Source organism: Lynx canadensis, chromosome E3 (genome assembly GCF_007474595.2).
Source record: "Lynx canadensis isolate LIC74 chromosome E3, mLynCan4.pri.v2, whole genome shotgun sequence".
NCBI classification, from domain to species: Eukaryota; Metazoa; Chordata; class Mammalia; order Carnivora; family Felidae; genus Lynx; species Lynx canadensis.
The window spans coordinates 15399388-15412548 of record NC_044318.1 but is presented as its reverse complement, the minus strand read 5'-3'; the positions used below and the strand labels follow the sequence as shown (position 1 = coordinate 15412548).

Here is a 13161-nt window from a genome sequence, read left to right as displayed (position 1 = left end):
AAGGTATTGAGGAAGGAAGAGTTTTTAGTGATGTAAGTGCTAATTAATAAATTTAGACAAGGACTGGAAAAGAATAGGACAATAGCCTTTCATCTTGAACTTCTACGGTTTAGGGAGGGAGGAAGTTGTTAATAACTTTTCACGAATTGGCTCTAAAATGTTATTTGTATACTTAGTGAAAATTGGGAAGAAGGAAAATTACTGTAGTAGATGCAAACTCAAATACCTCTAGGGATTAGACAAGTAACATCTATGTTCTTAAAGGGTTAGGTGTACCATACAGGGTAGCAGAACATGTACCAAAAAGCATTTTCTTTTTATTTATTTTTTTTACTGTATACTTGTTTTTGAGAGTGAGTGCGAGTGGGGTAGGGGCAGAGAGAGAGGGAGACAGAGGATCCAAAGCAGGCTCTGTGCTGAGGGCAGAGAGCCCGATGCGGGGCTGGAACTCACAAACTGTGAGATCATGACCTAAGCCAAAGTGGGACGCTTAACCGACTGAGCCACCCTGGTGCCCCTACCAAAAATTATTTTTAAAAATACCGTTGTGGGGGCGCCTGGCTGGCTCAGTCAGCAGAGCATGTGACTCTTCATCTCAGGGTTCTGAGTTTGAGCCCGACATTGAGTGGAGAGATTACTTAAAAATAAAATCTTAAGGGGTGCCTGGGGGGCTCAGTTGGTGAAACGTTCCACTTTGCCTCAGGTCGTGATCCTGCAGTTCCTGTGTTCGAGCTCCGTATTGCGGTCTGTGCTGACAGCTCAGAGCCTGGAGCCTGCTTCAGATTCTGTGTCTCCCCCTCTCTGCCCCTCCCCTACACGTACTCAGTCTCTCTCTCAAAAATAAACATTTGAAGCAGTTTTTTTAGGAAAAAAATAAAATCTTAAAAAGAATTGTTTTTAATGTTCATTTTTGACAGGGGTAGGGGAAGAGAGGGAGGGAGGCAGAATCCAAAGCAAGAACCAGGCTCTGAGCTGTCAGCACAGAGCCTGATGTGGGGCTCAAACTCACCAATGGTGAGATCATGACCTGAGCGGAAGTCGGACGCTTAAGTGACTGAGCCACCCAGGCGCCCCAAAAATAAAATAAAGTCTTAAAAAAAAAATACTACTGTCGCCAAAGAACACGTCTATTTGGGTTTAATTCTGCCTACAAGCGTGCATCTGTCGCTGCTGGTATAGTGTACAAGTTGGCAAGTATCAATTAAGTAAGTGCACCCACATTTCCCAAATCCTTAAAGTTGACAGAGAAGGCCTTTGCACTCTGGCTGGCCCCTGCCTACCTCTCCAGGCTCACCACCTCCCAATCTTGAGACGCCCTAGAATATGGGAAGAGCTGATAAAAACATACAGCTGTGATGTGGTGAAGGGGAGGGTGTAAAACGGCACCTTGCAATGGAAATATCATGTAAGCCATGTTCCAAGAGATAAAACAAGTGAAATTTAAAAAAAAAATTTTTTTTTTAATGTTTATTTATTTTTGAGAGAGAGAGAGAGAGAGAGTGCATGAGCAGGGGGAGGGGCAAAGAGAGAGGGAGACACAGAATTGGAAATAGACTCCAGGCTCTGAGCTGTCAGCATAGAGCCAGATGCGGGGCTCAAACTCACAAACCGTGAGATATGACCTGAGCTGAAGTCGGACGCTTAACCGACTGAGCCACCCAGGTGCCCCAAAACAAGTGAAATTTTAATACAATACTTCATTTAACCCAATTCATCCAAAATGTCATTTCAACATGTCATCAATTTAAAAAAATCATTAGTGAGATACTTCCTGGTCTTTTGTTTGTATTAAGTCTCTGAAATCCAGTGTATTTTTCTGTTAATGCTTAGCTATTTATTTTCAGAGAAAGAGAAGCAGAGTGATTCCCACACAGGCTCCAAGCTGTCTGCACAGAGCCCGACGCAGGGCTCAATCTCACAAACTGCGATATCATGACCTGAGCCAAAACCCAGAGTCAGTTGCTTAACCAAGACTGAGCCATCCAGGTGCCCTCAAGTGTATTGTTAATATACACGGCATGCCTCAGTTTGGACTGGCCAGGTCTCAAGTGCCCCATGTGACCCGTGGCCACCATCTTGGACAGCGCAGATTCAGCATAAGAGCAAGGCTCCCACTAGCTGGCGGCAGGGCCGCATGCAAGTCCCTGGCTCTTCCCCGTGGGTTTGATCATCTGACACAAGATGACTCTTAGAACCCCACAGGTCTCTTCTTCCTGAGAAATAACTGCATTAAATCATTTTAAAATAACAGATAACACAGACGGATGAAAGAAAGGATAAGTGAACAGGTCAATTATGGGCTGCTGTCACTAATGCCATCATCTGGCCAAGACCAGGCAGAGTTGGAGCAGGCTCGTTATCTTAATTTGTATGGATGAGAAGGTTTCCTTACAGCAGCTCTAAAAACATTTATGTGATAAGAGAGGTTCATAATCAAGTTGTCCCATTATAACCTCCTGAGAATGTAAAATGGATTGGCAATAAATTTAATGCAAACATCACTTAAGCACCAATTGTAAATTCAAAGCATCTGTAATTATTGATTTATTTGTCATTGTTCTTTAATATATATAAACTTGGTTTCTGCAACTTGCTTCTTGGGAACATTATGGAGGAAAAAATGCCAAGCAGCAAAGGAATTCAAGTTGCTATAAAAGTCAGCTGGGTGGCTCAGTCGGTTAGCACCTAACTCTTGACTTCAACTCAGGTTGTAGTCTCACAGTTCATGGGATCAAGCCCTCTGACTCTGTGCTGACAACGCAGAGCCTGCTTGGGATTCTCCCTCTCCTCTCTCTCTGCTCCTACCCCACATGCATGTGCTAGCACACTCTTTCTCTCTCTCAAAATAAATAAACAAACACTAAAAAAAAAAAAAAAAAAAAAAAAAAATTCACTTAAATCTAGATGTAATACCTTTTCGGTCTCCTAGATTCAAATTACTTGCCCCAAATTCTTATTTGGGCCATTTGAAAACCTTCTAGTGTTTTTAGGAAATGGAGACGGTCAGAAATCTGTAGAGGTGTTTTTTCTACTTTTAACACATCAAGCACAAAAGAAATCTTATACTGAGTTCAATAAATCCTGACTTGATGTAAGCCTTCTAATCACAACTCCAGGGCAGAATGACAGAGGCAGAAGAGCTTCAACATCACCTGGTAAGACGCTGCGGTTATCCACACACATGGAGAAGATGCGCTCGTACACGAGCTTTCCTGGGGAGAGAAGGACATAAGGGGTTAGCATCGCGCTCCTCAGGAGCAAACACGAAATAAACATTTGTTAATTAGGGGCACAGAGATGGCATCGCCCAGAGCGCTTCAATTCGTGACAATATGCTGCCACCTAGTGGGACAAACGTTGAGCCCCATTTCTTTTTGTTTTTAATAAAATGAGGGAAGCTTTTTACTTTCTGAGATCCAGGAAAGTAATCCTTCTCCCCTTAGAGAGGGAAATGTAGGGCCAAAGGGACCTTAGGCACCTCCATTCACTCGATCAATAGGCCAACAGTCCACGTTTTATTTCTAAGGCAGAGGCTGCAAATGGGCAGCCAGGGATCCATTCCATTTGGCCCACAACACAAAGTGCTTTAACATTTTTTAATTAGTTGCCAACAGGTAAAAACTTTCATTTACATGAAAAACCCGATTTCCTGCCTCTTCGCAAATGATCTACCAAAAATGGCCCACATCCCTATAGGATAAAAATGAGCTAAAACAGATTAGCAGCTGCCCCTTCAAATGGTGTATACACTACCCAGTTTGCCCCAGTCTCCACCACTCTGTGCCTCTCAGCAACTGCCTGCTTCACTCATTTATGTGATCTGCCCATTTGACATTCAACTACCGAGTGTTACGAGAGTAGAAATCTGTGTCTGATCTGTTCATGGGTATATCCCCAGGACTAGATGAGTGCCTGGCATACTGTCGAGGCTCCATTTTTCTTAGATGCATAAATGAATGTATTTCAGGTGATGTGGGTCACAGGTCCGCTGCGACTATTCAAATCTGTTGTCGCTCAAAAGCGATCACAGACAATGTGCTAACAGCCGTGGTTGTGTTTCAATAATAATAAAACTTTACTCACAAAAACAAGTGGGCAGGGTAGACTTAGTCTACAAGCCACCCCCTAATCTAGCACTAAAACTTTATTTATTCTGTGTATTTTGGAAAATGCTATCCATATCCAAGGGATAAAAATTACACTTCTATTCATTTCCCAGAGACTCCCAAATCACCTTTAATGTTCAAAGTATTTCCCTGAGTTCATGTGTTTGTTTTTTCACACACACCCCCTCCCCCCCGCCCCCATAACCCTGTTGTTCAGGGCACCAAAGAACCACACATCCTGTCCATACACGGAAAAAGAGACAGGAAGTTCTAAGAACATGAAATCCAATGACTTCACCAAGAAATGACACAAGGCTAAGATGAAGGGCAGAAAGCCAACCAAATGGAGGAGCCATCTAGGTGGCTCTCCCAGTGTGGACTACTTACGATATAATCACATAAAGACACCTGTTGAAAATCACATTCCTGGGGCTCACCTCAGAGCTAGTGAAAAATAGTATTTTAGGGGGTGAAGACTAGCAATATGAATCTTGAATAACCTTGCTAGGAAATTCTTGTATACACCACGTGTAAAAACCATGGATTTAGGCAAGCACGAGTCTACGAGCTATAACTTGTCTTGCGTATGGGAATCTCTAAAAACAGTGGCAAGCCTCCATCATCCCTCTAAACCAGGAGTCTCCAACCTTGGCTAAACATTCAAGCCACCTGGAATGTCTGAAAATAAGCTGATGTCTGTGTCTGTCCTCAGAGATTCTGATAAAAATGGTCTCTTGGGGCGCCTGGGTGGCTCTGTCAGTTAAGGGTCTGACTTCGGATCAGGTCATGATCTCCCGGTTCATGAAGTTCGAGCCCCGCGTTGGGTTCTATGCTGACAGTTCAGAGCCTGGAGCCTGCTTCAGATTCTGGGTCTCCCTCTCTCTCTGCACCTCCCCCATTCATGCTCTGTGTCTCTCTCAAAGATAAATAAACCTTAAAAAAGAAAAAAAAAAAAAAAGGTCTGAGGTGGGGCTTGAACATTGGGCAAGTTTTTAAAGTTCCCCATCTTTGGTGTGTACCGTCAGTTCAACTGAGAAGGTCCCGGGAAACCTAGGGAATAAACCCTAGTTCTCAAAGCCGCCTTCTGCCTTCTGGCAGGAAGTGCTTTCCTTATGTGCGGCCCTGGGCTCCCGTGGCAGCCATACCCGGCACCAGGATGGGCTCCGCTGTGAGGACCACAGAGCACGGCACTAAGGACTTCATATAATTTTACCCTGGGCCATCACACAGCAGGCCATGCTGGACAGCTGTATAACTTCTCACCTCCTACGGTGCATGGACCAGATTTACGAGCACACAACACCTTTACTTTCTTCACAAAAAGCTTGCCACCCCTCCGAAACCACAAGTAATTGTTACGTTTCACATTCATATGCTAAGGGGCCTTTTAACTACTAAATCATTTTTGGCCAAGCGAGTTTGGTGAATTATTTTTTTCCTTTGTCTTGAGAAATAATACCCAATCCTAGATTGATTTCCCTTCTTGACTCACAATGTTCTCAGTCAGTAACACTAAAATGAATACAGTGAGAGCTGCTAATGTTTTCTGAGCACTTACTCTGTACCAAGTACCGTTCAAAGTTGTCTACGCTGATCCTGCCAGGCAAGTTCTTAGAAGAGGAAAAACATTATATGCTTCCTATGCATTCTCTTAATTCTGTCCCACACCCCCCCCCCCCAGAGACAGGGTCTATTATGCCATTTACAGATGAAAAAAAACAAGGCTCAGGTACACATGACTCTGGAAGAGGAGACGCAGGCATGGGACATGGGCAGATAGACTCCAGGGCCCGGCTCCGTGCTTGGTGCCTCCAGTGAAATCCCACTGGAAGGCCAGCATGCGCCTTCTCGCTGCAGATGCTCAGGGCTGTGTCCCATATCCCTGCCCAGCAAGATGCTCCAACCTACAGCTGTCCAGGTCAACCACCAAGCACCTGCCCCCATACTGTCACGCACCTCCCTAAGGAGCAGTGTTAGGACCATGCTTCCAAGTGGATCTCAGCACTCCGATCTCCCACCTCTTTTGTAAAAGGCGAAAACTGTCCATTATGTTGTGCCCACAGCACAACAGAGTCTCCTTCAGCACCTGCAGACACAGGCTGCCTCATAGTCCTGAGGAATATCATCCGTAACAGATCCTGACAAGGGCACCACTGGGAGCACGGTTCGGAAGCGGAGGAGGGAGAATAGTGTTGAAAGTCGGTACCTCATCTGAATGTTTGGTTTTAACAGGAAAAAAACATTCCCCTGATTCAAAATTCAAATGAGGCTGTGGAAGGTACTGAGGGAAGGTTGTCTCTGGCCCATCCCTGTCCAACCTCACTGCCCCTGCCACCCTCTGAGGGCTCCCACTTTACTTAGTTTCTTGGACATCCTTCTAACGTTTCTTCAGGCAAATACAAGTCAATGTCAACAAGGTTTCCAGCGTCTCCTTTCTTACACAAAAGAGAACATACCCTATTCTGCATCTTGACTTTCTCTCGTGATGACACATATACCCTGGAGATCCCTCCACAGCGGAAAACGGAGCACACCCTCCCTCTTTCTTATGGGTTTCCTACGCTCCAGCGTACAGATGGACCGTCATTTATTTAACTGGTCCTCTACCGATGGCCACCTGGGTTGTTGCTGGGCTTTGCTATCATAAATGGGATGAATTCCCAGTGGTGAGGTTGCTGGGTCAAACGTATACCCATTTGTAATTTTCACAGAGAGTAAAATCTCCCCTGTAAGCCACATACAAGAGAAATAAAACAGGTCTTCGACTGCAGAGAGAACTCACAGTCCCAGCTCTGCCGCTCACTCCCCTTGTGACCTTTGGCAAGCTGTGGCTCACGCCCCTCATCTGTAAAATGGGGTTAATTACAGAACCCGCCTCACATGCTGTGATGACGAGGACGTGATTTATTATCTCTAAAGCACCCAGAATGGAGTCAGGACCAAGGACATTATTTGTTGAGGGTTGATCACTGCTATTACCAACTCTCGGCCCAGCTAATTTTTGGGATGCGGCAAGGACAGGCACCTGCACTGTATCCTGAGCCTGCCAAGGCAGAAGACTGGGGTGCCACCATTGGAGGCTGGCAAAATGGTTGTGCAAAATTTTCACGAAGTTAATGTCCACATCCAGCTAGGCTTGTAGGTTAGAAACTGGTCCACTGGTGTCCCCGAGCTAGTGTCACTCAGGATGCTGACTCATGCAAAAGAAACTTGCAAGAGGCAGGTGAGGGAAACCAGAGGCCAGCATGTTAACTCACTGTGAGAACCAGACACAACCACCGACCCCTCTCCCTGACTGAAGTCCTCGCTTCTGAAAGCAGGCTGTGTAAGAGGACAAGGCAAGGCCCAAAAGTTGTATGACTTGGTATCTCTTCTGAGAGCCTAACTCACCCGTCCATTCTGAAAATCCATTCATTCTCTCCATCCCCACTGCCTCCTCGGCCTCATACCTCAAGTGCAACAATGGCCTCCTAACCAGGCTCCCGGCCCTACCTCCGCCCTGCAGTCTAGTCTCAACAAGCAGCCACTAAAACAAATCCCATCACAGGGCGTCTGGGTGGCTCAGTCGGTTAAGTGTCCAACTTCGGCTCAGGTCAGGAGTCTCACGGCTCTGGAGTTCGAGCCCGGTGTCGGGCTCTCTGCTGTCAGCATGGAGCCCGCTTCAGATCCTCTGTCTCCCTCTCTCTCTGCCCCTCCCCCTTCTCTCTTAAAAATTAACAAGCATTAACAAACAAATCACATCACATTGCTTCTCTGCTTAACACCCCTCAGTGGTTCCTCAGAGTCAAAGCCCAAGCCCTTCCAATGACCTACAAGGCCCACCATGATCTCTGACCCATTCAGCTCCCATGTCACCACCCTGTACACCCCATTCCCAGCCACCCTGGCCTCTCCGTTCTCCAAACCTGTCAGTCACACTCCCACCCCAAGGCCTTTGCACCAGCGGTCCCTTGGCCTAATATGGCCGAATCCCTTCCATACCCAGAGAGAATGTGGCTCATCTCTCCTCTCCTTCAAGCACTTGCTCAAATAGCAACTTCTAGCAGGGCCTCCTGTGACCACCCTATTTAAAATTGCAGTCTCCATCACCCCTCACCGACCCTCCTTCAATTCCCCTCACCTTGCTCTATTTTTTTGTTTTGTTTTCTCCAGAGAGCTGATCATCATGTAACACATAATTGGGTTTACTTCTTTTGCAAATACCCTTTCACTGAACATAAGCCCACAAAGGTGAGGACTTTTGTCTCTTATTACTGACACATCCTTTGTACTCAGCAGAGCTCCTGGGCCGACGGGTCGTTGCCCAACCAGGCCATCTCTTCTTGTAGTCCAGTTAGCTCCCACTCCCCTTTCTTCTGCGAACAGCATCACCTTTCTGCTTTTCGGGGACCTGGATAATCTGCATACTCATCCCGCAGATACCATGAATGACTCCGAAACTAACCTGTGGACGAACCAGGCCAAGGAAATGGAATTCTGGAACTTTTTGTTGAATGACGGGATGAAGCTCTCTCCTCATCCTGGGACTACTAGCAAAAGAACTGATACCACCTTGCAGAGTGAGAATGAAGTGAATCCTAGGCAAATTACTAGAAAATGCCAACACAGCTGTTTGAGTTCCTGAATCCAGAAACCACCCCTGGGCTTTTCAGCATACGACAATAATAAATAACCCCCTATATAATAAATAACTAGTAGGAGTTAGATTCTCTATCATTTATTCCAGCCAATACATGTAGTCCCCGATCTCCTGTGAAGACGACGGGGATCTCTGCTTGATATTTTGTTTTCTGACACATTAGATCTTTCTATGGGTTACAGATGAGACTTGCTGCTTGGGAGTCCACGGGTCCCTCCTTGGTAAGACAGCCAATGTCTCTGTTCTGGTCCACAAGGGGTTCAGCTCTCAGAAGGCAATTCCATGTGCTAGCTCTCCTGGGGCACCTCACTGCTGAACATCAAACATAGCCTTGAGAGCTGCATGGTTTGATGTCCTGGCCACTGACAACCACCGAGGAGCACAAAGGCCTCCTACTTCTCCAGAGGAGCTCCAGGTTATTCTCTTCAGTCTAGATCATTCTGCCTGAGGTGGGGAGCACGGGATGAGGGGCAGCCGTGATGCTACGGGAAAGCTCACAAGAGCTGCAGTAGTCATTTGGGCAGGAGAGCACTGTGGCTTGGACTAAGGTGATCATAGTGAAGACAGATAAAAATGGACGAACTCAAGAGGGACTCAGGAGGGGCACCTGGGTGGCGCAGTCGGTTAAGCGTCCGACTTCAGCCAGGTCACGATCTCGCGGTCCGTGAGTTCGAGCCCCGCGTCGGGCTCTGGGCTGATGGCTCAGAGCCTGGAGCCTGTTTCCGATTCTGTGTCTCCCTCTTTCTCTGACCCTCCCCCGTTCATGCTCTGTCTCTCTCTGTCCCAAAAATAAATAAACGTTGAAAAAAAAAAAAATTTAAAAAAAAAAAAAAAAAAAAAAAAAAAAAGAGGGACTCAGGATACTGAAGAACCTCATATTGGATGAGACATGGGGCACAGGGTAAAAGACTCTCAGATCTCCAGCTTGGGCAATGGGACAGAGGATGCTGCCATATTCCCCAGGAGAGAAACCCACTGGGAGTGCTGGGCAGAGAAGCCATGCTCAGTTCTGACAAAGGGAGTTCCAGACGCCATAATAGGGCAACAGACAGGAGCTGGTTCAGATAGGAAGTGTGCTTCCCAGTTCCCCCTGGCTTCACTCACTTGCTCTTCCAGCCTATCAGAAGGTTAGAAAACATGAAATTTAAGATTCTTTCAAAAATAGCATCCTTGTTAATGAGCAGAGGTGGGGAGTGGTCTGGTCTCCCTCATGGTCTACCCAACTACTTAAACCTCAAAAGAAATTAAAGCACTGCTACCATCCAGCCTTCCAACAAAATAGATGTCTTTTCTAGATCTAAGATGAACAGAACTAGAACTTACCGAATGTGTCAAGTATGTCGGTGATAAGGACAAATTTGCTTGGGTAGAACTGAATAACGCTTGTGTCCGAAAGCAGCTTTGAACACTAAAAAAAGAGAAGAGAAAAGGAAATTCACTCCATCGTGTCTGACTTGGTTGGAATGCTCCAGGACTGGAAAATTAATTTCTATAAACAAGTGCAGATGCTTACCATGTGCCAAGCCCCATGCTAGACACTGGAGATATAATGATAAACAAAACCACTGTCCTTTTGACAAAGGAGGCCAGACTGTGCTCTCTACAGAGCCTCTTATGGAAAGACACCGTCACTTCCCTCCAAGAAAGCCACAGGACTGAGGAATCTCATCCAGAAGGATCTTTGCTCATACAGCGAACTAGGGCCAGCATCAAAGTCACCAAGAGAAGTCAAGGACACCTCTCCCATCAGTGTCCTCACAGATGACTCCATCTTTGTTCCAACGGCTTTTCAGCACAGCCTCCTGTGGTTTATTTCACAACGGTCTTGATTCGTTAACGTTCTCTTCTATGAAATGTTCCCATCAGTACATCTCCAGGGCTTCTAAAACTAGCATCTATTTTTTTTCCTTAATTGAAGTACAGTTAACACACAACGTACGTTAGTTTCAAGTGTACACTATATAAAAACATTGTGCTAAGCTCACTGCGAGTGTAGCCACCATCTGTCACCATAAAACAGTACCACTGACTACATTCCCTGTGCTGTACGTTTTATCCCCGTAACATCTATGATTTATCCTCACTTCCAAACTTCCCTCTAAAAGCAAAGATGACAAGCTTCAGAGAGCACATGTTTGTCTGCAACTGTGATACTCAACACGGGGAACATTCCGGCTTTGCAGGGAATCGCTCAGTCCCCGTGCGATATCACTCATACCAGAGGGCCATCGACACATACGGAACTCTTAATGGAAGACTGCAGCCACACAACATGGCCCCAAGCACCCCAGATTAAGTCATCTTTTATGATCAAAAGCAAAATATCTATTTCTTCTTGGGATAGTTGGGTGGCTCAGTTGGTAGGTGTCCGACTTTGGCTCAGGTCATGATCTCACAGTTCATGGGTTCGGGCCCTGCATTGGGCTCAGTGCCAGCAGTGTAGAGTCTGTTTAGGATTCTCTCTCTCCCTCCCTCTATGTCCTTTCCTCTCTCTTTCTCTCTCAAAAAACAAAAACCCACAACTATTTCTTCTTTGAAGAACTAAATGTAATGCCCTGAAATCTTTTCCAAGTCCATGCAAACAACTAAACGCTTGACCTTCAGATACAAATACGTCACTTAAAAACAAAAGATATTTGAAGTGCCTGGGTGGCTCAGTCGGTTAAGTGTCTGACTTTGACTCAGATCATGATCTCGCAGTTCATGAGTTTGTGAACTCACACTCTGTGCCAACAGTTTGGAGCCTGGAGCCTGCTTCAGATTCTCTGTCTCCCTCTCTTTCTGCCCCTCTCTTGCTCGCGCTGTATCTCTCTCTCAAAATAAATAAAGAAACATTATAAAGAAAAGACACTTGACATTTGGAATGAGTCCTTTAATATGCATTTCCGACGTGCAGAGAATGGAAATAATGTGCAACCTATCAAAAGGTAGGCTGGCATGGGTTTTCAGGTTGGCGTGGTCACCCAATTTCTAAATTGTTAAATTCACCAAGTTTCTCCACAGCATTTGAGCCTAAAAATAAACACAGTGTCTAATGTGCAAAACAACCTCTTACAGCCCAAGTATTATTGGGGGGGCGGGGAGGGGCAGGAGGGCAGAAGGGTGAGGGGGATGTAAGGCGTTAAAACAATGGTGTTGACACCAAATGTGGCATTTGGATGTTCATAGAAATCCACTTCCTGAGGCCTCACTTGCTGTGCGTCTTCCGCCCTTCGGGAAAGCTCCAGCTTAAACAACAGCCCCGTGAGATTTCAGGGCTTGCTTGGAAAAAGCAAACAACTCTGAATCCTAGAGACTGTTTATGATACACAGCCCTTGGTTCCTATGGGTGTGACATCTCCCGAGTTCCCACCCAGGGCTCCTCAGAGAGGAGTTGCACCCAGCAGTGAGGTGAGAAGACACGATTCAAACAGAAGATTTCAAACTAAACACAGCTGGCACTTCCCAACATCTGTGTGTGTGGAGTGCTCTCCCAGGCTGGTATCACAGAACAGACATTTTCCAGAAGGGAACAGGAAGCAGCATTTCTTCAATCCACAGTTCAAGTCATAATGATGTCATAAGTTGAAGTCCCCCCCCCCCCCGCCTTTAAATCACTATTTTGAAGATTCCTGTTTTTTTAAAGCTTTGGTGCAGTTTCCTAAATAAAAATGAGGCAGCCCAAGGTGTTAAAAATACAGAGTCCCTGATCCATGTGAAACCTACTGGTCAAAACCTCCAGCTGAGGTGCCAGGTCATTGGCATTTTTGACAAAGGCTCCAGGTGACTGTTGCCACGGAACCCAAAACGCACTGGGTGCATGAGATCCATAATCGGCAGCTAACTCTGCTAACTAAGCATTCTACAGCCTGTATGTTCTCAGCTTTGGAATCATCTGGGAGCTTTTAAAAATAATGGCACCTGGGTCCCAATCCCAGAGATTCTAATTAAGCTGGTCTGGGGGGCAGCTCAGACTGAGGACCTTTTTGAAGCCCCCAAGCGATTCTGACGTGCAGGTGAGGTAGAGAACCACCGAGGCAGACATTTCCTGAACAACTGACTGATAAATTACTCTGCCTGAAATACTTGCTATGGAACTTATCAGCACTGCTGGAAAAGTACTAAAATGGTGTTTTTCATTTGTTTCCAATTAGTAACATTCTACAAGGCCACTAGCAGTTTCTAGAATTCAGTTAGGAATTAGGCATATAAATACACACACACACACACACACACACACACACACACACACACCCAAATAACCAAAAACAAAAGGATAAAGATAACTGATAGCCGAATACTAAGAAAGGAAGACAGATCAAAGGAAGCAAGCAAACAGACTAATCAATCAGAGGACAATTACCACTGAGAATATGTGGGGAAAAAATCCAAACAATATAATGGAAAAATGAACAAGAGGAATCAATGAAAGCTACT

General features: G+C 45.7%; 1 protein-coding gene across 4 annotated transcripts in view; it reads right to left on the bottom strand.

The window, feature by feature from the left end:
* VPS35L (VPS35 endosomal protein sorting factor like) overlaps positions 1-13161 on the bottom strand; it is a 117435-nt gene that overhangs the window by 75970 nt on the left and 28304 nt on the right. For 3 of the 4 annotated variants that reach the window (XM_030300189.1, XM_030300190.1, XM_030300192.1), the window contains 2 exons: positions 10069-10153; positions 3153-3212 (listed from right to left, as the gene is read on the bottom strand). In XM_030300189.1, coding sequence (XP_030156049.1) covers positions 3153-3212; positions 10069-10153 — 145 coding nt within the window. Of the gene's footprint in view, positions 1-3152; positions 3213-10068; positions 10154-11887; positions 11893-13161 lie in introns of those variants that run through there. The other variant, XM_030300193.1, reaches the window with a different exon arrangement.